Below are 27,396 nucleotides of genomic sequence, written 5' to 3'. Positions count from 1 at the left end.
GCACCTGCACCTGCTCCCGTGCCCCTGCACCTGCTCCTGTGCCTGCACCTGCACCTGCTCCCGTGCCCCTGCACCTGCATCTGCTCCCGTGCCCCCGCACCTGCTCCCGTGCCCGCACCTGCACCTGCTCCCGTGCCCGCACCTGCACCTGCTCCCGTGCCCACACCTGCACCTGCTCCCGTGTCCCTGCACCTGCTCCCGTGCCCACACCTGCACCTGCTCCTGTGCCCGCACCTGCTCCTGTGCCCCTGCACCTGCACCTGATCCCGTGCCCCCGCACCTGCTCCCGTGCCCCCGTACCTGCACCTGCTCCCGTGCCCACACCTCCTCCTGTGCCCCCGCACCTGCTCCCATGCCCCTGCACCTGCTCCCGTGCCACAGACGGACACATGGAGGTGGCCCTTCAAATCATGACAACTGCATTTGTCCCTTGGCGCTCTCCAAGGGACTGTCATGCTTTGTAAAGCCAATGCCTCCTGCCCTCGCTCCTGATTCCAGTCTGCTCACCTGGCCCTGCCTGTCTCCTCACTGGCTGACACAAGGCTGTCTGGCCCCACTGCTTTGCCCTGTCGCTCAAGCTTCCTCTCCTGTCTCTCACTCTGAATCACCTTGGAGACCAGACTCTGCTGGATGCATGTGGCAGAAACTGTTCATTGTAAACTAGCATTATATCCCACCATTTTCACAGCAGCAGAATTTCTAATAGGCCACAGCTGGCTGAAAGTGACACCACGTTTCCCGCCTCCCTTGCAGCCCGTAGAGGGCCCGTGACTAAGCCCTGCCAGTGGGACATGTGCCCTGAAAGGCAAGGAGACTGTGTTTCTCCGCTGTCCACCTGTGGCCAGAACGTCGTGGCGGCAAGCCAGTGTGGCCAGTGTGGTCCCGCGGGAAAAGGGGCACCGCCCCTGACACTTAGACTGTTTGGGAGAGAAAGATGATTATTTGGGGTCTCTGTGGCAGGATTACATCCCAACCAGTAGAGTGGAGAACCCCATGTTGTGTGCGAGGAACTTACCCAAGGGGGGCGCCCAGTGTGCTGAGAACCGGCTCTGCCCGCCCGACCTGCCAGGCTCTCAGCAGGAAACTTGGACCCAAGAGAGCACGGTGGGCGTTTTACTTTACCCGTCAGCTTTTAAAAGGGGGATGGAAAGGATGTGTTTGTGCTGAGCCCGCACTGCTCCATTTAACGGGAAATAAGCGCTCACATGTTCTACACGTAAAAAGTCCTTACCGGCTTCCTCTAATGCTTTACGCATCTCATAGGAGTTCATGGTGCCCGACTGGTCCACGTCAATTTCCCGGTAAATTTTCTGGAACAAGCAAAACAGTTACAAGGACCGTAAGGCAAAGCCAGCAGGTGATGAGTTAGCGCCAAACGGAGTGGTCGCGAAGCCTCCCAGCTCTGCCTCTCGCCTGGCCTTGGAACGTCACCCACGTTTCTGCCTTAAATAGCTAACGGTCCGCCTCTCTCCACGAGCTGGCTTGTACACGTGCCTGCCAGTCCACTAGCCAGACACCGTGGGCCCGTGTTGTGATGTCACTTTTGTGCCCAAGCTGTCAAAGTCTAAAGGACAAAGGGTACACAGCCTCTTGAGGACACTTTCAGGGCGGCTGGAAGGTGACCTGCTTCTGGCCACTAGTGGGAGATGGCGGGGAGCAGACCACGTCCTTGCACAGGCTCATCTTTGCTGTTCGCACTGCCCATCCTGCCTCTGGGGGTCAAGTCCCCACCCCTGGGGAGGTCCTTCTGTCCCCAGGGAGGTGTGTCCTCACACCCACGTCCCCAACAGCCCCATGTGCCGCGCCTTCCGCCCCCGGGCGCCCACCTGGTACTTCTGGATCTTCGTCCAGAGAACGTAGAACTCCTTCAGCCCCAGCTTCCCGCTACCATCTGACTGCCTGCCGTTAAGGACCACCCCTGCGGTGCGTCCATGTGGGCACCCTGTCACCGGATGGCAGCGCCCAGCACATATTTACAGGGAGCACCAGCTGAGGCACCTTGCACTGCACCTGGGCCAGAGCTGCATCTACGGGCTGGTGGAGGGGCTGGCAGGGGCCCCAAGCCTGTGGGGAAGGAGACGTCGGTGATGCGCAGAGGCTCCTTGCTGATTCTGGGAGTATTTCTAGGGCCTCATGTGGGGACAGGAGGTGCTGTGAGCCCCCAGGACTGAACTTCCAGCAGCTCAGACCAACCCCTGCCCCCAACGCAACAAGGCAGGTGGGTGGGTGGCCGGGGAAGGAGATGCCCACGGCGGGCAGCCCCGTGCCTGCAGATAGAGAAAAAAACCCTGACCAGAGAAAAACAGATTCACAGGACGGTCGGGGGATGTTTTCCACGGCCCCTAAGGAAACCAGCCGGAGCTGCTTGGGCCCAGCCGGGCAGGGGTCCCGCACCAGCCTGTGCAGGGTGCTTGGGGTTCTGGGCAGAACAGGCAGGGGCCCAAATGCCCCATCTGTGCTCTGCAGCACCGAAGGATACGTCCAGCATGTCCACCATGATTTTGCAGGTCTCGATGCTGAAGCCGTCTGACTTGATGTCCTGGCCTAGAAGACAAAGTAAAAGCGATGGGAAAATTCCTGGGGCTCTGCTGACCCGAGGACCTCCCCCCAGCCCAGGACAGAAACACATGTCTGTGCTTCCAGGACTGGGGTCACTTTACCTACTTCCCGTGTCACGGGGGCTCGCGGGGTCAGAGGGACAGAGCGGAGCATGTATTTGCCACGTCAGCCTGTGTCCCCGCGGACCCAGAAGCCCCAGGACCTGCCTGCGTTCCAGTAGGAGAAGGGGCTACAGGGGTGGCTGGTGGGCGGCAGGAGACCCTGGTCCCAAGCGGGGATCTGGTTCCCCACAGAGCACAAGAGACCCATCCTTTGTCACGTCCTTGCAAACACTGTGACATAGCCTGTCTCAGAGCTGCCCTTGTGGGCACCGAGCTCCTCGGGCCTGGGCGGAGGCCGGGGTCAGCCGGTCGCTGGGGAGGCTGAGTCCCCCGGCGCCTGGCTCTTCCCCGCCTGCCCAGCCTCCATCTGTGTGGGAACAAGGAGTCTTTGACGGCCACACGCCTGAACAGCTCTGTTGACTGCACTTGTGCCTGGCAGCCTCCAGGCCAAACACCACCTCTCGTCCTCGCCCGGCCTGCCTGCGAGGAACCCGTTACGTGCAGACCCTGGGCCGGGCACGCTGCGCACGCGCTCTGGGGTGGACGACCCCGCCAGCCCAGGCGCTTCTAGAGAATTTGCTTCTGTGTCGGGGGTTAGGCCGGCTTCTAGGTCTCAGGCTCCACTCCAGCTTTGCTAGTTCTTCCAGGAGGCCTGGCAGCCGCCTCCACGGCCCCGGAGTCACTGGCCTGGCTCATGGCTCGAGCAACATGTCAGAAGAGGCTCCCTGGCCCGCATGCCGGGAGACACTTCGTGAACTGTTCCTGTGGTTTGAGCCTAAGATGGGCTGTCTGTCCTTCCACCCCGGCGGCGACCCCACTAAATACAGCTGGGGTTCAGGGCTGGCTCTGCCCTCCTTACCTGCCGCTCCTCGGAGGCCGCCCCACGGTGCCCTCACGGAAGTTAGGTAGCGATCTACCCATGTTACAGGCGAGGAAAGAGCCCGAGGGGCCACGCCCACCAGTGGTGGCGGCTCGGGGGCGACCTCTGACCTCTGCCTGGACACCTTTGTTCTGTTTCTGCCCGGTGCGGGGTGGTGGGCACAGGTGCTGAGGTGGGAGGGGGTGGCGGAAGGGCACAGGGACCAGGGCCCCGCCAGGAGGGCACTTACGCTTGGCCAACACTCTCCTCAGGATGGTCTGCAGCTCAAAGGCGGAAATCTCCGCGTCCTGTGGACAGGAAGCAGAGTGTGGTTACCCGGGGGCCGCGGGACCGTGGAGGCCCGCCCCGGGTCAGGTGCAGGAGGCTAAGCCCCCAGACCCGCCCATGAGCGGCACGTGCACACCGGCTCGAGGCCGACCTCAGGCGCCAGTTCCGAGCCCGACAATATCAGGGATAAGTCTCCGCTCCACGCCCACGTGTGGCCCCATGTGACTCCGTCCCCTTTGAGACTCGGATCTGGCTTCCTGTAAGGCCGTCAGGACCGGCTCCTCCGAAAACCACCCGGCGCTTTCTCCATGGCCTAGGCTCCTGGGGTGGTCCAGGTGCCCCTGGGCACACACACGAACTGCGTAATGGGGTGCAAGCCCCGAGACCGGCCGCGGTCCCGTGTATGACCCGACCAGCAACCAGCGCGGAAGGGAGTCTGTCCCTCAGAGACGGACGGCACTCTGGCGGGGAGGCCCAGGCGAGCTGGCTTCCCACGCATGATGGAGGAAATGGCTGGCAGCAGCCCGAGGCCCACACGGCTTGGGGACGCAACACGGCCCTCGGTTGCTTGCATTCTTGAGACTCGAAACCCTTCTGTCCCCCCGGGATAGCTTTGTGAAAATCAAGGATGAGGTCTGAGCCCCACGTCCCAGCTGGCGTGGAAGAGACGAGCCAGGACCCTAGAGCAGGGAGGGGCACGGGTGGAGCCGACTGTAAGCCGGCAGCCCCCCATGGGAGCAGGAGCCCGAGTCCATCCGCAATTCCTCCCTGCTTCTGCAGTTTCCTCTGCCCCTCCGACTGGAGTCTCGTCGAGGATGGGGCTGTCCCTCCCTCGCAGCGATCGCGCGGACACCCACCTCGCCTGCTAGCTGGGCAAACAGCCTCCTGAATCCATCCTCGATGTCGTCCTCACTGACATCTATCTGGAAGGGGAGGTGGGCGTGGGAGCCGGTCAGAGCCAGGAGGGGGCCTCCCCGCCTGCCCCGCCCCCCGCGGCCCCCAGGGCCAAGGCACGGGCCTGACACAAATGACAGTGAAGAATGAAAAATGTTTTCTAGAGAAAACACGAGAGGGATGGAAACTGGGAGGGGTTAGTGAGCTCCTCACGGGGTCTTCTCTGACCCGTGACTAGAATGGCCCTCTCTGGTCTACACTTCTGGCTTCAGAACCAGAGCCTAGCTGGAATGTTCTAGAAGGCCTGCGACAGCGGCCCCCTAGGACTGTTCGGTCTCTCCCTGGGGACTCAGGACAGGCACAGTGCGGCGACCGAGGAGCCGAGAGTTAATCAGGTCGAGGAGAGCCTCCCTGGACTCTAGATTTCTTGTGGGGGGGGCCTCGTTGGAGACCCCGAGCCCTCCAGAGTCACCACTATTTCAACAGCACCTCTTGGAGCCCTCGGGGCCTCAGGAACCTTGTCGCCCAGCATTTTCATTTTACGAATTAGGAACCTGAGGCCCAGGAAGGGAAGTCATGGGAACCCCGAGTCCCGGGCAGCAGGGGTGAGGGCCGCGTGGTGGCCAGCGCGTGCGCGGGAGGCAGAGCCTCGTCTGGAGCTGTGGGCATGAGGTCCTGGGGCCTCCTAAACCCTGGAGATCCTGTGTTGTCGCTCTGGGCCCTGGGTCATCCAGGGCAGAGCGGGGGGACCTGGGGACTGCACGTACCTCGTCAAGGTTGGCCTCGATCTCGTCATCGACGACCCTGGAGACAGAAGGAAATCATGTCACCGAGGCCGCGCTGGGTTATCCGCGCCCAGTGCCGCTTGCAGGGCCAGTCCTTCTCCACAGTGAGGGGACTTCAGCTTCGGAGGGTCTTTCTTGGGCCCTGGGATCCCACACCAGGCCGCTGAGGGTCCAGTCTGCTGCAGTCTCGCCAAAGCCAGCAGGCCCACGGCTGGACTGAGCTGGCCGGTCGGGCACATGGTCCTGGGTCTTTGACGGGAGCACGCAGCAGTGGCTGTGTCCCCTGCTTCCCATCCGCTCAAATCCCCCGTGGTCTTTCAGTAAATCCTCTCTTGGCTAAGCTGCCCGAGGGACTATGTCTCCTGCAATCAAGCGCCCCACCGAATAGACTCGGTCAAGATGGAGGCCAAAGCGCGAGAGTCCGCTGCGACGTGAGGCTGTCCTGATGGTGGCATCAGCTGGAAAGGGCCCAGTGGGGTCTGGCCCATCACTGGCCCAGTGAGGCCAGTCACTCACACCCTTGCGCTCGTGGGCACTGGGCAGGAGAGGGGGACACCTGCGCGGCCCAGGCTCTGCCCCTGATGGGACCGGGAGGGCCGGGTTCCCAGTCCGTGTTGTTGCAATGAACTGGATGACCCGATGTTGCAGACACACAACTGTGCTCGAACCGCAGACCCCGAGTAACAACACTCCAGTCCTTCACGACCCCACCTCCCCTGCTAATCCTGGAAGGTGGCAGGTGTCGCAGACGAGACACGCTCAGAGGACGCGGTGATCCAAGGGTCAGGGAGAGGCCCGCGGGGACAGGGAGGGCAGGACAGGCAGGCCACCTACTGGTAGTCAGCTTTCTTCTCTGAGAAGACGCGCACGCAGAAGTCCCCGTCCTTGTTGGGCTCAAAGGTGGACGGCACCAGGATGTACTCTCCCGGGGGCAGCTTGAAGCGGTTGAGCACCTCGCGCAGGTTGATGAAGGTGTCAGACCGCTCCCTTGCTCGGTGCGTCAGGAAGAAGTTCCTGCTGAGGTGGATGTTGGTCTGTCCGTACATCTGATGGACAAACAGAAACAGGGGCGAGTCGAGGGCAGAGTGTGTGGGTTGCTCCAGATCAGGAGAATGAAGGGCCCAGGGGACTCAGAGGCGCGTGCACCAGGGGGCCCCACGTGCGCCCCGCTCTGCAGAGCCACCCCATCTGCCCACGGAGACCCTCGGCGTTCCTCACGGTGACTTGGGGTGTGCGTGGTGCCCGACACACAGACGGAGGTGAGGATGGCCCGACCGGGGACGGCAGCCCAGCTCAGCTGTGGTCAGTGTGACCACGGCAGAACCAGGACCCGCAAGCGGCACCTGGGAAAGCCCAGCGTGCCACGGATGGCACTGCCTGACCACGTGGAGCGTACTGCCGGGGGCCAGAGTGCCCCCTGTGCCCCCCAGCACAGCTGTGGCCCTGACGGACCCACTAACGGCAGCTGTAGGCCTACTGTGTGCTCTCATGCCCTTCACCTCGTCCCTACGGTCCCGCAAGGCGGATGGTTGGCCAGTTTTACTGAAGAAGAAACCGAGGTCCAGAGAGGACCCGTAGCTTGTCTAAGGTCACACAGCCTGCAAAGGGCAGAGTTGGGAACTGGGTCCAGGCCTCCCTCTGCTCCCACGCCGTCTCACAGTCCGGGCGGTTCCTCGTTGCCCTCAGGCTTGTTTTAGGAGATCTGCTGGACTCTGTGAAGAGCCTCCTGGGTCCTGGGACCTCACATCATCCGCCCAGAACTGAACTGTGCACAGGCCCCGCGGGGACTGCCGGGACACCCGGCCCTGAGCTCCGACCAGCAGGGCCTGGGACCTGAGCCATCTCACCAGGGCCCAGAGGGCACGGGCCTCATCCTTTGCAGCCACCAGCCCCTGCCCAGGCCTCACATGGCCCCCGGTCTAAGCCTTGTGCCTGTTGGGGACCCTGCGCCAACGTCTGCAGACGTACCTCCTCTGGGACCTGCAGGGAGAGAGGAGAACGCGCGTCGCTCAGCCTGTGGGGCTGCTGCAGAAAGGCCCCACCACGGTCGCTGGTCAGGAGCTTTGTTTTCAGCGTGGGCACTGAACGTGGGGTCCACCCATCAGACCCCAGCCGAGTGGCTCTGGTCGGTGCTGCAGGGACGAGCGGGGAGGGTGCAGGGGTCCAGCCCCAGACGGGCAGGGGCAGCCGCCCTCTGCCTGGGGCCGAGCTGGGCTTTCTTGAATGTGGCTTGAAATGAAAGGACGTGAGTGTGCAGAGTCCGTGCTCCCTGTCCCGAGCTGCTCCCAGGCCCCCACGCTGGGCTGGGCTCCTACAAGCCGGACACTGGGGCAGTTCCTGCCCTCATGGTATTCCCAGATGGGGCCCAGGAAGCTCTGTTCTCCATTAAGTCTCCTCTGTTCCAAGGAGAGTGGTGCCAGGCCTGGGGGGGATCTCAGGAGACGCAGGAGGCCCCTACAAAGAGCGGACTATCTGGGAAGCTGTGGGGGCCCAGGCAACGGCTCGGCACCTGCGGGGACCTCACGACTTCTCCCAAGACTGGCCGGGCCCGGCTGCCGGCTCTCATGAAAGCTTCACTTCTCCGTGGCCGAGCTCCCTGTCTGGGGTCCCTCCTCCCGTCCTGCCTCCGGGGCTGAGACGCACGAAGGAGGGAAGGAGGCAGCCCCTCCGCTGTGCCGCCCGCACCTCATAGATGCCAAAGCCGATGGTGTGCATGTCCTCGCCCATCTTCCTTTGCCTTCGCCGGTGCTTCTGGATGAGACCCACCAGGAAGGTGCAGCCGCTCTCCCCGTCCTCGTCTTCCTCCTCCAGCTTGATCAGGTACTGAGGGTTCATCCAGAAAGTGTCTGTGGCCAGAGAGGGGCCGGCCCCCGTCACTCCGGAGCGGGAGGCCTGTGGGAGCCCTGCCCCAGGCCGCCGGTGTGCAGGGGCGGGGAACCCCATGCCCTCCCCACTTCCCAAGCCCATTTACAGGAAGGACCTGAGATTCATTCACGTTTAAGGGTAAGCGTGCGGACTGCCTCCCTCTCTAATGGGATGAAACTCTGTTGGGGAAAGAAAGGCACCATCCAGTGCAGGGCGTGGCCGGCTCCAGCTCTGTGCAGCCCTGGCTGCCTGTTCTTGTCGATAAAGTTTAGGAACACAGCCGTATCCATTCATTTAACTGCCTTCGGGCTCCAGCCGTAGAGCCAGGAGCGTGACAGAAACTGACGGCTCACGAAGCCCCAGATATTTGCCATCTGGCCCTTGAGAGAGTTTGCCGACCCCTGATCTAGCGGGTTGGGGAGAGATTCTCATCTGGGGCAGAGCGGCTTCCCGGCACCTCTGGAACCGCCACTTGGTGGCCACACACTTGAGATGAAGGATTAGAAGCTCCGGGGCCGGAGGGACCTGTCCTCTTGCCCGACGACCTGCTCTATGGCGTAGGATGCCGCTGGGCTGGGACCCTGAGGTCCCTCATCCGCAGCAGAGGATCCACGTGACCCAGACTTGCCACCACAGAGTCCTTCCAGACCAGCTCCCTGGCAGACTGTCTGCGCTCAAGTCCCCGTGAGCTTGCGGCCCCGGGCAGCTCACTCAATCTACCTCTGCAGGCCGGAGCCCGAAACAGCTGATGCATCTTTGTGTCGTGGAGGCTGAAGGACTGGCCTCTAGAAACCCCTCGGGACAGTCCCTCGGGCCCAACGTGCGGGATCACGCGGACTCCATTTCTGAGACGCGAGGGGAGGGGCCCCGGAGCACAAGGCAGAAGGGTCGCGGGATCGCGGAGGGAGGGGCCTGGACTGTGGGCAGCGGTTAGGGCCCGTGGGTGAGGTCCCTGCGGGGCCCGGCTGCCTGGGCTGCCCGTGGTCAGAGTGGCCGTGGACAGAGTGGCCACGGGTGTGAGCTGGGACCGGGCGCGGCGGGGCCTTACTCGGGTAGTTCCGGCAGCCTCCCGCGGTGGAGCCCCGTCTCCAGTTCCCGTCCATCTTGGTGAGTTTCCACTTCTTGTAGGATTCGCTGGTGAGGGTGTCGGGGGTCAGGTTGCAAATCTCTAGGCGGGAGTAGTGCCTCAGGAAGTCGCTGAAAGACATCCTGGCAAGAGGCAGGGACATGGGCACCCAGGTTACAAGACGACCCCCGGACACAACTTGAGCTTCCGCCAAGGCCAGACGGGGGGCTGTGGAGGCCGGGCGGAGCCACGAGCCGGGCGGCGTGGACGCAGGTCGGAGCGGCCACGCAGCCGCGGCCCGGCCCTGCTCTCCTTAGCGTGCTGGGATGCCCCTAGCTGCTGCATGGGAGAACGGCCCTCCTCTCCTGTGGGATCTGAACGGGCTTCTCTGTGAAGCTGCTCAGCTTCGAGACCCCGCTGTTGAGAGGGGCCAATGGGGAAGGTGCACGAACAGTTTCATTCAGGCTCTTCCAGTGGATTTAGGAGAACAGAAGCAGCTCCCACGCCCCAGTGCCCCTGGCAGGGTCATGTGGCTCAGCTCCTGGTGGAGCCCCTGGGCAGACCCCTCTCCCTGCGGCCCTGACAGCCTTACCAGAACTCCCCGTCCTCCTGCCGTTGGGTCAGCCGCTCCCTCGCCGCGGGGTCCACAGTGCTCCAGTTGGGGCAGCTGGAGACCAGGGCACAGGAGGGGTGTTAGAAGAAGCCGGCGCCCCGGAGGGCCCAGACTGCCCTGGGGGGAGCGGCACTCGTACCCGTGGGGAGGGTGGGGAGGGCAGAAAGAGCGCAGCCCGTCGGAGGGAGAAGGGGTAGCGTGGGCGGCCCACCCCTGGCAGCTTTTGTAAGGGGAACCGAGAGCCCCCCAAGTGGCTGAGCTGGAGGCACCCGACCTGGCCGCGCCCCCCTCCCCGCCGCCCCAGGAAGGCCAGGTCAGCAGGGGACCGCGCTGGAGACAGCGTGCGCCGCGAGCTGATGGAAGGGGCCCGACTGGCTAGAGGGGCACCTGCCACAAGCGCCCCCAGGGTGGAGACCTTACCCCCCCCCAGCACGGCCGCCAGCCTCGGGCCCTCCTCCCCTCTGGCCCCCCAGAACCTCCTGGGGAGGGCACCCCACTCACCCGTCACTCCACTTCCCGGTCCACTCCACCTCTCCCCAGGGGTTGCGGATGCGGATCAGCTTCTGCAGGCTTCCCCCACTCTCCACCTGAAGATGGGGAACGGGGAGCAGAGGGGGAGATGCGGGGTTCGAGCCAGGCCCAAAGCCCCTTCTCCACGAGCCAGGAGGGGTCGGGTCCATGTTACACCGGGGGGGTGGGTCACAAAAGGGAGAAGGGCTGGACCCCAGGCCCCTGACGGCTGCCGAGCGCGGAGCTCCCAGGGTCCGGCCCTCAGGGGACGCTGTGAGCCTGAGGCGCCCGCGCACGGTGCCCCCGAGCCTCCTGACTAGCGAAGGCCGTGCTGCTCTCTCGGAGCTCGGGGAAGCCTTGCCCTCTGCCGCAGGAAGTGCGCAGACAAGACGCGGATGCCCTGCCCGCATCTCGAGTCCTGGGTGGCGGTGCTATGGAGGACATGTGGCACTGGGAAGGTGTAACTGTGGACGCCGCATCGGCTGCTGTCGCGGGATTGCTGTGCATTGTCCTCAGCGGGAGAACAGCACTGGCACCATGTGACACTGCGTCCTCCATCCGGGGCACATGTTTAGGAGCGGAGTGTGGGCTCTGAGACTCGGCACGGAGACCCAGAACAGTCTGGGAAACCGCATTTGGATGTCGCCACAACCCGTTTTCGAGTTTCTCACTGGTCGCTTAGAGCGGGGCGATCGCGAGCCAAATGCAGGGAGAGGCCGGAAGCTGGCCTTACCTCCTCGGCCCCGGTGACGGAGTACGCGTGCCCCTTCACCAGCTTCTGGAACGTGACGGCCTCGGAGTCTGCCAGGCTGGTGATCTGCAAACACGGGAGGAGTCGGGCCGCTGGACGCAGCCTCGCTCCACCTCGCTCTGCCCCCTCCCATCCACCGGGCCCCCCGCGGCGGCTCTCAGATGGCAGGGACAGCCCAACCAGCAGACGGGCATTCACGACCCTCCGCAGGACCCTGGGGCAGGGCTGGTGGCCCCAGGCTTGGCACAGACCCTGGGGCGGCATCGGGTGGCCCAGAGCCCATGGTCCAGCCCGGCCCCGCTGCGGGGTTCCCTGAGGATGGTTCTGTGTGCGGCCACCTGCAGGATTTGCTCCTGCTCTATCAGAACTTCCTCGGGGGTTCCCCCGTCCCCCCAACCGCAGGGAGGAAGGGAGGCTGGTAGGTCTGTCTTAGTCAATGGGAAGAAGGGCTGAGGGCAGGGTCTGCAGAATGAGCCAGAATCCCTGCCTGGAGTCTGGTAGAAAGAAGACTGCAGGCCGAGCCCGACACACAATCCCAGTGTAGTTTCAGCCTCCCCAGAAACGGGCTTGGCCCGCATGTCTCTACCCCCAGAGACGGGGGTCGCCCTCAGGATAAGACCCTCCCCCAGGGAACACAGGGGCCTCCTGGGAGCAGACTTCCCTTCAGCAGCTGACTTCCCGCCCCACCCTCCCCTTGCTGGATGGGGTGCCCCCCCGCTTCACGAATCACCTAATAAAGCCAATTACATCTTCACGTTTACTAGGTTGAATTTTGTTTTTCAGCACGTCGGACAGAGACTACAGCCCCAAGAGTTGGGGCTTCTCTCTCTGTCCCCAGGGGGAATGCGTCCCGGATGGCACAGGGCTCGGGAGTGGGCTCAGCCTGGAGGAGGCCCGGGGACAGGATGGGGTGCGCACTTCTCTGCTTCCGGGGAGGCCTGCAGGCAAGGCCACCATAAGGAAACAGCCCCTCCAAAGCCTCCCACAGGCCCGCAGACGTGGCAGCCGAGAAGGGGAAGGCTACCGGGCTCCAGGCCACGCGGACCCTGCCCCCGGGGGCAGGTGTCTGCAAGGGGTGTCTCCCCCGGGACCAGCAGCGGGCAGGGGACTTGCGGAACCTGTGGTCGGGGCTGGTGATGCACAGGAGGTGCCCTCGCCCCACGAGCTGTCCCCCACACTGCCTGGCTATTGCCGGCCACCCCTCGGTTCCAGGTGACGCCCAGCGTGGTGGATGGGGAAGGGCTCGTGCCCGCTAGAGCACATGACTCACATCGATGGAGCAGCCGAGGAGGGAGCCTTTCTGCAGAGCCTTCTGGATGATCCTGAACAGGTTGGGAGGGGCCTTCCTGAGCTCGTACCACTCGGCGATGCCCCCTGTGAAGTCCTCGAAGCCCTCGGTGGGCGCGCCCCCCGAGAGTGCTTCATAACAGCCGTTGACCCTGAGGGGGGACAGATGCTGCTGCCGCTTCTTGAGGTGCCCCCGACCCGACCCCAACCCCATGCCTCCTTGGCTGGGGGCCCCAGGGACCCTCTGCGCAGATTCCCTGGGGCCTGAGCTCCGACAAATCTCCTACAGCCTGACAGGGGGAAGGCCCCGGGCGGTCATCTGGCCCGACCTCCTGTACTGTTTCTGCGTCCTGACAGCAAAGGGCTGCACGGCCCACCGGCTGTTTGGCATTTACAGCTTAGAAAAGACAGCAGCTCGCTAATGAAAGTGGTTCTACGCGCAGTATGTCCCGTGGCTTCTAGCTGAGCAACAGGGCACGTGATGGAGACGTGGCTCCCGGACCCCAGACTCTCACAGCCTGGCCCTCCTCCCTGGCTGTGGCTGCGAGGGATGGAAATCTCTGGATGCTAGAGAGCCCGGGTGGCCCTGGCGGGGGGGGGGGGGGGGGGGGGGGGGGGGGGCTGCCACGGAGCTCGCGGAGGATGGGCAGCTGGGGTGGGAAACCACTGCTAATCGCACACCACACACTCTGTAGAAGTTCCTGAGCTTTTCATCCCTCTGCAGGAAAAACTCTGTTGCCTTTAGCTGACAAAAACATCCCCGACCTGCCAAGGAGGTGGAGGTCGTTCTCCAAGGTCAGCTGTCCACACCACAGCTGTTCCTGCGCATGCGGCTAACGTGGCCAACGTGGCAAGCACGGTCACTGACCAGGGTACAGTGTGGCCAGGCACCCCCCCCATGCATGCACTCCTTGCATTCGGACCCCACTTCTGGCCAGAGTCATCCTTGACCCCCACCTGCCTCTTTCAGAACCCGGGCTGCCCGAGGGGAGGCTGCGGTCACTCACTTGGCATAGGCCTTCTCCAGCAGTGCGCTCCAGAACTCACTGCCCTCCGCGGAGTGCACGAACAGTAGCTCCCCATCCTTGGTGGGCAGCCTGTCGTCCACGACCACGTCCACCCACTCGCCGTACTGCCAGAACTGCGGGGCAGGGGACACGGGGCAGGCTGGGGAAGGAGCCGGCGGCCGCACGGGGACCCCCGGCCTCCGTGGGCCCATCCTGGGAGGAGATGCTCCCACCCCTCCTCCGGCTGGCCGGTCCTCACTGAGAAGCTGAGGGCAGAGGCACCTGTCCTTCCCTCCAAGCGCACACCCATGTCTCAAGCACTCTGCCCCGAGTCTCTCTCTCTCTCAAGGATACTACTTCTTATTTACTGGCGTGAAAGGTGAGCAGTACCTCACCATTTGTCTCAGACCCCCCGCAAAGTAGGCTTTCTAAACTTGGGAATGACCTCCTGGGTGCCTGTACCGCCTCCCTCCTTGCCTGTCCCGAGAGGCTCCCTGCTGCTATCCTGGCAGGGTCCCCCATCAGGGGCAGGCCAGGGAGCTTCCTGCAGCCTCTCCGAGTCCTCGGCAGAACAGCACGGTCCTAAGAGTCTGCAAACCCCAGGGTCTGATACACTTGGCCAAGACAGGGGACCTGTTCTAGCCTCTGGGACCTGTTCCTAGCTCCTAGGACCTGTTCTTACCCAGCCCCCAGGAACTCTTCTAGCCCCCAGGACCTATCCCTGGACCCCCAGGTTCTGCCCTTGGCCCCCAGGACCTGCCCTTAGCCCCCCAGGACCTGTCCCTGGCCCCCCAGGTCCTGCCCTTGGCCCCCCAGGACCTGTTCTAGCCCCCACAGGAGCTGTCCCTGGCCCCCCAGGACCTGTCCATAGCCCCCCAGGTCCTGCCCTTGGCCCCCCAGGACCCATCCTTACCTCCCCCAGGTCCTGCCCCTGGCCCCCCAGGACCTGTTCTAGCCCCCCAGGATCTGTTCTAGCCCCTACAGCTGTCCCTGGACCCCCAGGACCTGTCCCTGGCCTTGTAGGACCTATCCTTACCCCCCCAGGACCTGTCCCTGGCCCCCCAGGACCCGCTGGGGAGAAGCCTGAGCCGACATGATGTCACCTGGAAGTGGAAGATCCCCGCATAGCTGTCCTGGAAGCTCTGCTCTAGGGGCACGACGCGAGCCAGGACCTCTTCATTCAAGGTGAGGGAGGCAATGGCCGCCAGTAGCCAGCAGTCACCTGCAAACACAGCACGCAGCTCCAAGTAGGAGTCTCACCCTGTCTCGCCCCGGGTGCTGGAAGCTGAGGACGAGCCCCCGCACGACAGGCGGGTTGGAGGGCTGGTGACATCTTTAGTGCGGGGGTGGGGGGACCTGCTCAGAGGCGGGAGGATCCACTCTCGGGAAGACCTGTGAGAGCCGCGCTGTCCTCCCGGCCAGGCCACCCACCTGACCCACGGAGGGCGTGGCAGGAATGACGAGGTGCCCACGCTTCTGGGAGTGCGGGGTGTGCAGGTGAGCTCAGGTGAGCTGGGGAGCAGAGGACGCAGCAGCACGGGTGGGACGCGGTCGGCGGGAGGAGGGCATAGAGGCCGCCGGCAGGTCCCACGCAGGCTGTCCTGCACGTCCCGCATGGGGCAAGCACGGGTTCCAGGGTCAGAGAGGGCGGGTGGCCGGGCTGCCCCCTGCGGGCGAGGGCACATGGACGGTGGTGGGAGGGCACCGTGCGGGGGCACAAGAGCTCAGACGGTCGGACGGGCCCCTCCCTGAGCTGCCGTGTCTCCTATGGCTCACAGGTGGCTGAGCTGTAAAGTGTGTAAAGCACTCACACACCTGCAGCAGGTGCTCAGCACGCAAGCTCCGCAACCATCTTACGTGGTCAGAAGCGAGCCGTTGTCAGCAACGGAGCATCGAAGGGGGCTCACGTTCACCTCCAAGGGCTGGGGCCCAACAGGCTCCCGGGGGAGGCCCAGGACCTCAAGTTCATGCTAAAGGGGCGTGCACTTTCCTACCACCTCCCGCAGCACTAACAGGAAACAGCCGTGCAGGGGCTAGTTGGCATCGTTGGATTTATGTTTACTAAGGACAGGGCTCCTGAAGATGCTACTGAAGGTCACCGAGTTCTTCTGGATTCCGGCGACTACTTAGCGTCCTGACGGGTGGCGTGTGGGGCAGCTCTTCAGGGCGCCATCTGGAACCCAATGCAGGCAAATGAATCCCCTCGATCCTTCACCTGGGTGGGTGCAGGGTGCTGGGGACGCAGCTGTGGCTTTCCGCTTGCCTCCGGGAATCCTCTGAGAAACCAGCTGCCCACATGCTCGGTCTGTGAGGTTTCAGTTCCAGAGGCAGGCCTGCGGTCACCCAGGCATCACATTTCCGGCCTGCAGTGGTTGGCCTGGAGAAGGTTTTGTGGCCCAGCGAGAGCCCATCAGGTGCCATGAGAGCTTTACAGGGGCCCTGCTGCCGTGGGAGGGGCAGCCTGCCCGAGAACGGGGCCATCTCGAAGGAAGAGGGGCTGGGAGATGGAAGGAGTTTAGAAACCAGGTCCTGCTGGCAACCCTGGAGACCCTGAATCAAGCCCTACCTGCAGCCTGATCTGCCTTGGTCTTTTCTGCCACGTGACATGATGACCTCAGTCTCCCCGAGTGCTAGGGTAGCGCGGGCAACAGCTCTCACTTGCTGAGACCCTCCGGTGTGCCAGCCACTCTCCTGGGAGCTTCAGGTCATTACCTCCTCTCCTCCTCCCAGCACTCCGTCAGGAGCATGACCGTCCCTGAGTCAGAGCGGAGCAGACACAGCTCAGGAGATTAAATGCGGGGCCGATGATGGAACAGCTACAAGGCAGAGTTTAACAGGTGTGATGTTTCTGTCTGTCAGATCCCAGAGGCAACCTTTTGGGTCAAGTAGGCTTTGACAGGAACCAAAGTAGAGACCCTTTCGTGTTGAGAATATGGAGATTGCAAAGAAACCTGGCGGTGGGAGTCTTTAGCTCTCACGGGGCAGGAGCCAAGGAGTCCCCAACGGGGGGATGGAAGTCTACCCAGAGGCGCTTCCCTGTGCTGAGCCCACATGCCTCCTGGTCAATAAAACAGACGATCTTCTGGCGGTTTCTGAGCATCGCGCTCTCCCGCGTGGACCGTATCATACTGTCCCGCCTGCAGGACAGGCCCACCATGTGTCCACTGTTCCTGGGCTCACAAGATCTCCTTTCCAATCCTCTCCTCCTCCCCTGATCTCGGGTCCTCTCGTGGCTTTGGTCCTTCTCTGGAAGCCTGGGGATGCCTGTGATTCTTCCTCTTCTTGAGCGAATTCAAGATTTTCTGGGCATCTTGCAAGGTGCTTGGATTTGGGTCAACACGTGGAGGAGGACAGGCTTGTGGACAGTGGTTCAAGTGTAGGATCCCAGAGACAGAGTCCTGAAGCCAGAACCCCACACCTGCTGTGCAGCCCTGGGAAGCTGCGAGCACCCTGGGAAGAGCCGTTCAGGGTGGAGGGACTGCAGCGGCAGTGGGTCCCTTGGACTCCCCCCCCCCCCGTTCGGGCTCCCGGGGTCCCAGGAGCTGGTGCTTTGACATGACGCACGTGTATCCTGCTCTGTGGCCTCAGATGTCACGGCTGTTCCTGGGATGTGACCGGGTGCAGGAGGGACGGGGCTCTTGTTTATTGTGGGCCATACATCTAGGTCAGCGCTGGCCCCACACCCAGCTCAGATGTCCGCTCACCACCAGACCCAGAGGCTCCCGCCACATCCTGGAAATCAGTGGCCGTGTTCCATGCCTTCCAGTTTTCTTCCTTCAGCAAGGCCCCCGCACCCCCTGCCCTGTGCAGAGCTGTCCCAACCTGACCGGTTTCCTCTGAAAGGGCGTGTCATCCTAGAATGCCTCTGGATGATGGCACTGTGGCTTTAAGCATCGAGTGACTTGCTTGAGGTCAGGTGTCCTGAAGGGACGGCGCAGGCGGCGGAATCCGGACCTGCCCTGAGCCATAGCGGGCAGGCAGCATGTGCACAACGCTCTGCAAAGAGCATGTTGCACAGGTATCTGTAACCCTTACGACACAATCACCTGGGCTGTCGTTGCCTCTGTGGGCTGAGGAAATGGAAGCTCAGAGGGCACTCAGGCCAGAGGTGACCCGGTCTCCCAAGCAAATCCTCTAAATCAAGTCCTGGGTTTTGTTTAAAAACCGAACCTTGCTAGAGACTGACCCCACTAGGAATATCCAACTGCAATCCACGCTTAAAATGGAGGGGTAACATGCCAGCAGCTTCCTGAAATCCTATGTCATATCTGAACTCCCTCAGGCCACGGCTCACGGGACAGTAAAACTTGCCACCTGTCGGATGCACGGTGACTCACTGGGACGGCAGGACGTCAGCCTGTTGTCACACCGTCAAGACAGGGGCACCAAGAGCACAGCAAACAAGAGGGAACAAGACTCAGAGCATTTTGCAGCCGAAGACTCGAAACGTTTCCTGTGAGCCCTCCAAGCTGTGGGGCTGAAGGCTGGGAGGCCCCTGGAAGAGCGTGCGGATGCCTAATAAGGTGAAAGCGTCGGAAATCCTGCTTTACACTCGGATTCCTAACTCTCTCCCTCACAGGGCGCATCTCGTTTCCTTACTTCCCCCGCTCCTGTGAGCGTTCTCAGCATCAGGGACTAGAATAGTGACATCATGGGGACTCACGACATGGCAGGTCCCTGGGCTTTACCAAAATCATCCTCTCATTTCATCACAGAACAAACAGGCAGGTGCCGTCGGCCTCTGTCACAGCGGAGGACAGGAGGCCAAGGGAGGCTGGTGGCCCCCCGAAGTCCCCGTAACGAGCCACCGTCAGGTGGGTCTGAGCAAAGCTTTTAATGTGTGACCCACGTGGTCTCCTTTGCGAATTTCCAAGGCATCTAATTCACAGGATGTTGTCGTGGGTACTTCTGTCCTTGAGGGGGGACCCGATTGTCTCCGTGTCTGGCTGCACGGTGCTCACTAGCACCCTGCTCGCCGCCTGGATGCCATGTCCGCGTGGAGCCCCCTCCTCCCCGGGAAACCTGTCCCACAACCTCCCGCGGCAGCCTCGGGTCCTCTGTCCTCCCCATCAAGGTCAGCCTCTCCCTTCCCCCAAATGATTCACAACTGCCCTTCTCCTCTGGACAGTCCTGCAGGGACTTGTTCCTGCAGAGGCGAGGGGGGTGGAGAGGTCCCGGGAACCTCCCCCAGGCAGAGCCTGTTTGGGTCAGTGGCATCAGGACCCGGGTACAACCAGCTGGCCGGGTCAGGACTGGTGAGACGGCGGTGCACCTGTCCACTGCTCCACTGGCCTAGCCCCAGGAGAGCCTGCGGCGGCGTCTTTCAGTGACAAGGACTGTCCAGGAGAGCTGCCACACAGACGGGCTGGGAAAGATGCAGATGTGTAGTTTTTTGGTTTTTATTATTTTTTTTATTATTTATTTATTTATTTTTTAAAGATTTTATTTATTTATTGGACAGAGAGAGACAGCGAGAGCAGGAACACAAGCAGGGGGAGTGGGAGAGGGAGAAGCAGGCTTCCCGCGGAGCAGGGAGCCCGATGTGGGACTCGATCCCAGGACCCTGGGATCATGACCTGAGCCGAAGGCAGACGCTTAACGACTGAGCCACCCAGGCACCCTAGTTTTTTGGTTTTTAAATTACCTGTCCGCAAGAGAGAGGTGAAGGTGGGCGACCACCCACACCACGTGGGACTGTCCCTGAGCAGCGCACCACGAAGCCCCTGCTGGGTGCAGAGTCTGCTTACACTCGGTCACCGTTAATGACCTTGTCTTCACTTAGTCCATTTGTCTCAGAGCAGAGATGACGGTGGTGGGGACATGCGTGCCTCCCCAGGTCCAGTGCACACCTTCATCCTGCCCTCCGCCCCGGAGCTAGCCTCCCTGGACGAAACCGTGGGCTCCCAGCGCCTCTCGCTGCGGGTGGGTTCGGCCAACGGGAGCCCTGGGGAGCACAGGAGGGGGAGGGTGTGGTGAGAGTATTTCTTCCTGGGCTTGGCTTGAGCTGTGCCCCTCGACCCCGGGCACTGCTCCCTCGAGGTGGCATCTGGGCATGACCTACTTACGCCCAGTTCTTGAGTCCTGACACCAGCTCCACCTGCTAAATCAGGGCCTCTCCTGCCAGGGATCTGGTGATACTTCCTCACCAGGTCACAGAAGGCTTCCAACACACAGTGTGTATGGCCAAGAGTGTTCAAGACTTGGCTGACTGCGGTCTATCCCTCATCAGCTATTCACCCTTAGCTAACTCCAAGGGTAACATCGTGCATGGAGAAGCTCAGATAATCATTTACCCCATTTAAAACGGGGCCCAGATTCTTGGCTAGAAAAAGTCATCATCGTAAAAATGCCACTTCCTCCTGAGTCAGTCTGTAAACTTAATGCAATCCCAATAAAAATGGTAAGAGGATTTTTTAAATTTGGAACTTAGCTGATGTAAAGTTTATAAGGAAAAATTAAATGTCAAGCATAGACAGAAGAAAGTCTGGGAAGGGAGTCTACCTTTATCAGGTGTTAAAACAGGCATAAAGCCACAATAATTAAGACCATACAGAACTTGTGCATGAGAATACAGATACATGGCGTAGAACAGAAAGTTCAGAATCATTCCAAACACAGGAATTTAGTGAAGATACACTATTCACATGTGGAACTGGAACAATGGAGTGGCCTTCTAGAAAATAAATCAAGTTCTAGTTCATCTTGTCATAGGGATAAATTCTAAATGGAATAATGTTCATATTTTAGCATTTAACATTATATATTTTAAGCATATATTCTAATGTTATTTACATAATCCTACATAAATATGGTAAATCTAGCCATCTGTTTTATTTGTATTTTGATTGCCTATGTATTTATGCCATATATCTTAACTGTATCTTAGTATATTAACATGATAACATTATAAATACAATGTTTTTATAGATCCATAGACATTCTGGAAGAGACAATGGGAGAATTCCAATATAATCTGAGTGGAGATAGGCTATGGAATTGTAACCTGGAAGCCATAAGCCTTTTAAATGATAAACTTAACTACATTAAAGTATATTAAAAAAAGTCTACATGGTAAAAAAAAATCGTAATTAACAAAATCAAACTAAAAAAAAAATAAGGAAAAATACTCAGATCCCAGACATTGTATATAAACTTTTCTAGTAAATAAAGAAATGAGAGCTCCATAGAAAAATGGACAAAGATATAAGCAGTTCATGGAAAAGGGAAAAACTAATGTCTCAAACACATTAGGAGCTCCTGGCCAGCTCAGTGGGAGGAGCATGCAGCTCTTGGTCTCAGGGTTGGGAATTCGAGCTCCAAGTTGAGGGTAGAGAGCACTTAAAAAAAATTTTTTTTTAGGGTGCCTGGGTAGCTCAGTCATTAAGCATCTGCCTTCAGCTCAGGTCATGATCTCAGGGTCCTGGGATCAAGCCCTGCATTGGGCTCCCTGCTCCGCCAGGAGCCTGCTTCTCCCTCTCCCACTCCCCCTGCTTGTGTTCCTGCTCTCGCTATGTCTCTCTCCGTCAAATAAATAAATAAATCTTAAAAAAAAAAAAAAAGTCGCAGGTGCTACCGACTGAGCCAGCCAGGCGCCCCCAGCTTTAGCATTTTTTTTAGATCAAGCTTTCACTGCCCCTAGACTTAAAAATTAGCACAAAGGGCACTAAAAACTGTGGACTCCTGCCCCGTCTTAGTCTCCCTTCCCGAGGCACCCACGCTCACTTCAGTTAGCCGATTCTTCTGAGATTCATCTCTGTATAAAACGAGCATGCTAGGGGCGCCTGGGTGGCTCAGTCATTAAGCATCTGCCTTCAGCTCAGGTCATGATCCCAGGGTCCTGGGATCGAGCCCCGCATGGGGCTCCCTGCTCAGAGGGAAGCCTGCTTCTCCCTCTGCCACTCCCCCTGCTTGTGTTCCTGCTCTTGCTCTCTCTGTCAAATAAATAAATAAAATCTTAAAACAAAACAAAACAGAAACGAGCATGCTAAACTGTTGGGTTTTGGTTTATTGATTCTGGGCCTTATCTGAGGATTTCCTGTGATGATGGGTGAAGGCTCCATGTTTCCATGGGAAATGCAAAGCCAAGCAGGTCAAGAGTGGAGGCTTCCCAACAATAATCTGTGGTGGCTTCGGCGGGGAGAGGGCACGATGTGCATATTTTCCACATACTCGACCCTGGAACCTTCTGGCATGCTTAGGGAGGGTGCACCTGCTGTTGGCCTGCCCAGAACCAGATCTTCCCCGGGGGGTGGGTGAGGCTCTTCCCTGGCCATCCCCCATCAGACCTAAATGCAGGGGCCTCCTCTGGCAGCTGAGGTCCTTCTGACAGCATCTGTGGCTCTTTCTCTCCCTAGATTTCGACACCCCCTTCTTTTTGGATTGTCTTTTCTTTAGAACCCATGGTTTTTCTTCACAAGACATGGTTTCATTGTATGCACTGGGGGAGGGGTCAGGCCCCACTGAGGGGAGGCATAGTAAATTTTAGCACCTTCCGTCTACTTTGCCTGAAGCTCTGACTCCCCTGGGACTCCCCTGTCCAGCACCCCAGACACGGGCAGGGACAAGGGTTGGAGCCGGGTCACCACAGGTCCTTGAACATCCGGGCTGCTGGCCATGCCCATCATTAAAGGAGCAGACAAGGTTCTGCCCAGGGGTTCCTGAACCACCCACTGAAGGTCTGACTACAGGCTCCAGACTGGCTGTTCCCACATCCGGGCTCCCCCTTCCTCCCCCCACCCCCTGCTGAACTCCTGCCCCTACTAGTCTGTTCTGGAAGACACTCAACTGGTACAGGCCTGAGAGGCTGGGGGCGGGGTGGGGGGTGATTTTCTGCCCTGCTTCCTATCCTAAAAGCCCACCTGGGTACCCCAACAGCCACACGCTCAGTCAAGCATGAGCTGCCTCCGCAGCTCAAGCATGAGCTTGCAACCCCCTTTCTCCAAAGACCCCACACTGCCTCTCGACTTAATTCCCAGAGCAGAACACAAGAGTCCTCACCCCACTGTGAGACCAGACCTCGAGTGAGAACTCCGGAGAGCTTCTGAGAGGCTGAACCAGGGGTGGGGGCGGCTAGGAAGCCGGCATTACAGAAACGGCCCAGGGGAGGGTGTCCCAGGGCCAAGACAGACTTGCCCCACCTCTCACTTGGGTCGACACAGAGATGCCTCTCCTCCCCAGGGGGCAACCTCGGGATCCCTGCAGGAGATGTGCCTGTGTGCCCTCCTCCCAGGCCCGCAGCCTGGACCCACCTGTTCTGACTCCTCTCTGCTTCTGTCAGGTTCTGGGCTCCTGGCTGTTCTCTCTGTCCCCTTTGGCTGGGTTCAGCCAGGCCCCTAGGGATCGCCCTTCCCGCGCACCCTCCTCCCCGTGGCCACGTTGTCCCCAGCGCCCTCTCTGCCGACATGGAGCCAGGAGCAGGTGCACAACCCAGGGAGTGCCAGTCTTGCGGCTGAGAGCCTTGGGTGCCTAGCGAGCACACAGAACAGGCGGGTGCCAGAGGGTCCCAGTAAGGCTGGGGTTGATGTGTTCGCTCACCAAGGCAGGCTCCCAGGGGCGGGGCTGGCTGTTCCCCAGCTGCTAGGCTGGCCTTCAGTGAGCCCCAGACCACGAGGGGAAGGCCTCCTGCACAGATCTGGGAGGCCCGACCAGAGGCGGGTGGGAAGGAGCACAGGACATGTGCTAAGACCTAGGTCTGGATCCTGATCCTGCTGGTGACAGGTGCACCTGGATATATTTCTCAACTTCTCTGACCTCACATTTTCTTAGCTATGGTAGTCAGAAGGTTGTTAGGAGCCGATGCAAAAGGCAAACTAGGGGTCCCCAGATGGGCTTCAGAGATGTGGAACCCCACACATTCTGGGCAAGTTCTGCATGTGAACATGTGTTTTTCTAGGGAAGGAGTCAGGGGAGAAAGCTGGGACCCAGAACAGCGAAGTCTCAGGCTGTGGTGTGTGGTCCCAGAAAGGATGAGAGCGGACAATGGGGGCATGTGAGGAGGGGGAGCCACAGAGGAGAGGATGGGGGGGCCGAGGGTCCCTCACAGAACACAAGGCAAGAGGGCCCTTTAAGGGCACAAGCACCCTGCCTCCTCCCCCTGCAGGCGGACCACCTTCTCCCTGTGTGTCTTGCTGTGGGTTTTTGCACGGAATTCTATCTATGAATTTTGTGTCTAAGGCAGAGAGAGATCGCATGTATTAATTTATTCACTCAACGACTATTGAGTGACCTTCTCTCTGTTCCCCCCCACCCCCCACCCCGGGCACCTGCTGGGATCACTAGGCCCCTTGTGCTCATGGGCCCCAGGGAATCCCCTCCAAGTCCAGACCTGCCCCTCCCTTCTGACTTGCTTGGGAAAGGAGGATTGGGTTGCAATTTGGGGTCATTAGGCACAGATGCCTTACCCTCCGGACTACCCTGACAAAGGTTTAAGTGTCTCCGACTGGGCTCACCCCCTCTTGGCTCCGGCCTGAGCACACGGGGTGCACACAGCCTTCCCCACACAGCCCTCCAGGCGGCCTGATGAATGGCTCCTTGAAGGCCCAGAGCCCTCTTCTGAAAAGGTGAATTCATACAGAGTCATGTCAGTAAATTTCCAGGGCTGTGCTCCCCGGCCTCTGTGTGCGTCCTAAGTCAGCTCTGTGCAGGGGCCGAGGTCACCCGGGGCCCACCGCCGGGAGCGGGACAGGGCTGGTTTCCTAATATTTGCGGCCGTGGGGGCGGGGGGGCTTCCAGGCGGGGAGCACAATGATATTCGTGGCATGCTTCCGCCTGCCATCAGGGGCTTCCCTCCACAAACAGGAAAGTGAAGCAGAGAATCCAGGAGACGCTGGGCTTCTGTCTCTTCCCCCCCCCGCCACCCAGAAGAGTGTGGCTGCCCGTGCGGGTCCCAGAACAGAAGATCCGTGAGGGCAGGGCCCGTGTCACCGCCGAGCACGTGTCCCTGACTCGCCGCACACACAGCGTGTACACGCTTCAAATACACACGCTGAGAAAGCGCAGACAATGCATCGCCCAAGGCCGGCCCTGACGCTTCCTGGAAGCCCTCTGAGCTTCGGCACCCCCACTGTTGCTTCTCTCGGGCCTGACGATACCCTGGCCCCGTGAGAGCCTCTGAGCACCCCCCTCCTTGCACGGACCCTGGCGGACATGGATACAAATATTCTCCCCCCGCGTCTGCTTTCTAGTGCCTTGTTTGCTCCCTCTCCCCTCCACGCCTGGTGTGCAGGCTCCGGACAAGAGTGGCTCTAGCTCTCAGGGGCTTGGGCCAGTGTGAGGACAGGCAGGGGACCACGATCACAGGTGGCGGTGAGCCCTCGGCTTCAAGTCTGACCAGGGTGTGGGGCTGCAGGGGGGTGGGTTAGGAGGGTGGGGAGCTGCAGGGGGGGTGGGTTAGGAGGGTGGGGGCTACAAGAGGGGCGGGGCTGCAGGAGTGGGGAGGGTAAGGGGGAGGAGGGCTGCAGGAGGGGTGGGTAAGGGGGTGAGGGATGCAGAAGGGGTGGGTAAGGGTGTGGGTTAGGAGGGCAGGGGGCTAGGGGAGATGGGCTTGAACCGGTCCTGAGGAGCAGGTGGAGGGGAGGAGCCCTTGCAGGGCTAGGGAAGGGCAGGTGGGGACACCTGAGCAGTGCAGGGGTGGCTCAGTCCCAGAGGAGCAGGGAGCAGGCACAGGTGGGGCAGGGCTCCAAGTGAGGGGAAGGTGAGGTAGAAGAAATTAGACTAGACTCCACCAGTTTAGGGAGGGTGCTCCGCCTCTCCCCTTCTGCACCAGACCCTCTAGACCCAATAAAGCCTCACACTTTCCAGAAGGGGGCACTTCCCACGGGAGAGTGCTAACTCTGCCTGGACACCTGCCCTCCACCTCATTCCTTGGTCACCCTCGGGGACTCAGTCCCAGCCCTTGGGGGGCAGGCCCCTCTTAACCTCTTGCTCTCCCCCTACCATGTCCCCAGACTGCACCGGCGAGCCCAGCCAGCTGAGTGCCCCACTACCCTGCATACTGGGGGATCCCAGAGAACCGAGCCACCCAACCATGACGGGCTAGTATCCGAGCCTCCTTGGGTCACCGCTGGTGAAGGACAAGACCATCATTCCAAGGGGAGGAAGCATGGCATCTTCCAGAAATGGCAGCCACAGTATTTCTGGGGTCACACGCTCTTCTAGAACCCGGGCCAGCCTCTGAGTGTCTCAGTGGATAGGGTTCAGCAGAAGGGGTGCCGCGTGACCCCTGAAGCTAGGTCATAAATGGTGAGGCAGCTTCCTGGGGTCTCTCCCTGGACAAGGGAGAGCCCAGAAGCTCAGCTCACTTGAGGCCTCCACGGAAGAGGCCACATGAGAGGCACAGGGACCCCGGGGCCCCTGCTGACCCAGCCTCCAGCCCAGGCTCCAAACAGGTGGGTGAGGGGCTTTCAGGTGACCCCAGCCCAGTGGCTGAAAGTGCGGGAAGGGCCCTGAGTCATGGGGCTGACCCCAGCCATCCTTCAAACCCGTGTAAGTGAACAGAAAAATCCTGTTATTTCGAGCCACTGATTTTGGGGGTGGGTTACAACGCTAGATACAGGTGTAGCAAGACAGGGACCTTCCTGGAATCCGCTCTCCTGAGATCTGGCCAGGACGATGCACCTGCTGACTGTGACGGCCTGCCCCGTTGCGGGGGGGGGGGGGGGGACACCAGCAACAGGACAGCCAGCCTGGAGGTGACGGTGTGGGGATGGCGCACAAGGCGCCCAGTCACTCTGCCGTCGCCGGGGCATCCCAGGGCCCGAGATGCAGTCCACACGCCTGCTCTGGGAGGGGAGCACCTTCCAAGAAGCAGAGGCAGCCCGTCTTCTGCTGCAGAAACTCCCCGGGGTAGGGGAGAGCTGGAGCCCCTCCCACAAGTTCAAACATCCCAGCAATGCACCCCAACTTTACATGCCGGTTCCTCCCAACTGTGGGGGGGTTACAGAGCCTTGCCCATTATTTACCACCGCGGCTCCCTCCTCCAGGCTCCCTCCAGGCCCCACTACCCTCCCACCCTCTCCCCTGCACACCCCGGTGCTGGTGTTCTGGTGTTCGGTGATTTTCCACCAGGGGCGCTTTGCCACCAACTCCCCCACCCCAGGGGATCTTGGCAACGTCTGGAGGCATTTCTGACTGTCAAGTTTGGGTGGTGCCTGGTGCACGCAGTGGCCAGGGGCCAGGAATGCCGCCGCCCACCCAACAGCACGGAGGGTGGGAGGCCCTGCCCTGTGTCCAGTCTCAATGGCCCTGGTCTCACTGTGTTAGTGCCTTGCTCCTTTGCTCTCTGCGTGAAGCTACACAAATTCCAAACAGAGCAGATGCTGAGGCTGGTTTTGGCCACATCTGACCCCTCCTCACACACTGGTGTTTAATGGTCTCCAGCACAGGGGACAGGCCTAGGCAGCCTGTGGAGGGAGGCCACTGGACCGGCTTTGGAAGGAAGGGGACAGAAGCTCCGGGGGGCTAACTGGGGCCACCCCTGGGAGCTGCTGGGGAGGGGCTTCTCTAGAAGATGCTCACACCCTGCCGGGGGCCCAGGCCTGTGGGATGGTGGCTAGTGAGTCCCATAGGGGTCCCTCCCATCACCCTTCCATGCCCCACAGCAGCTCAGAGGAGGGCACCCCCAAACCAGAATGCCCCCACACCCAATCACTGCTCATTTACATCCGAGGCTATGGGCGACAGGCCCCACCCCGCCCTGGTTAACACAAGCCTCCTTCTAGGAGCCAGCACATGATCCAGACAATGTGTCCCTGCCCCTCCCTTCCCCTGCCGGAGCAGGGGCCCTACAAGGAAGGAGGGAGCTGAGGACTGAG

General features: G+C 60.7%; 1 protein-coding gene across 1 annotated transcript in view; it reads right to left on the bottom strand.

Annotated features, from left to right (window-relative positions):
* CAPN2 (calpain 2) overlaps positions 1 to 27,396 on the bottom strand; it is a 40,663-nt gene that overhangs the window by 2,766 nt on the left and 10,501 nt on the right. The window contains exons 3-18 of the mRNA XM_025877616.2: positions 14,689 to 14,807; positions 13,586 to 13,719; positions 12,562 to 12,730; positions 11,274 to 11,357; positions 10,532 to 10,617; positions 10,010 to 10,084; positions 9,400 to 9,560; positions 8,172 to 8,332; positions 7,455 to 7,466; positions 6,321 to 6,532; positions 5,469 to 5,505; positions 4,665 to 4,730; positions 3,770 to 3,827; positions 2,480 to 2,544; positions 1,827 to 1,895; positions 1,232 to 1,310 (exon numbers count right to left, since the gene is read on the bottom strand). Coding sequence (XP_025733401.1) covers positions 1,232 to 1,310; positions 1,827 to 1,895; positions 2,480 to 2,544; positions 3,770 to 3,827; positions 4,665 to 4,730; positions 5,469 to 5,505; positions 6,321 to 6,532; positions 7,455 to 7,466; positions 8,172 to 8,332; positions 9,400 to 9,560; positions 10,010 to 10,084; positions 10,532 to 10,617; positions 11,274 to 11,357; positions 12,562 to 12,730; positions 13,586 to 13,719; positions 14,689 to 14,807 — 1,587 coding nt within the window. The remainder of the gene's footprint in view (positions 1 to 1,231; positions 1,311 to 1,826; positions 1,896 to 2,479; positions 2,545 to 3,769; positions 3,828 to 4,664; positions 4,731 to 5,468; positions 5,506 to 6,320; positions 6,533 to 7,454; positions 7,467 to 8,171; positions 8,333 to 9,399; positions 9,561 to 10,009; positions 10,085 to 10,531; positions 10,618 to 11,273; positions 11,358 to 12,561; positions 12,731 to 13,585; positions 13,720 to 14,688; positions 14,808 to 27,396) is intronic.

The sequence above is a fragment of the Callorhinus ursinus genome, unplaced genomic scaffold (assembly GCF_003265705.2).
Source record: "Callorhinus ursinus isolate GAN/ISIS: 27379988/994484 unplaced genomic scaffold, GSC_fseal_2.0 scaffold13, whole genome shotgun sequence".
Taxonomy (NCBI): domain Eukaryota; kingdom Metazoa; phylum Chordata; class Mammalia; order Carnivora; family Otariidae; genus Callorhinus; species Callorhinus ursinus.
The sequence above is the reverse complement of the archived record's forward strand: the minus strand, read 5'-3'. Positions and strand labels throughout refer to the sequence as shown.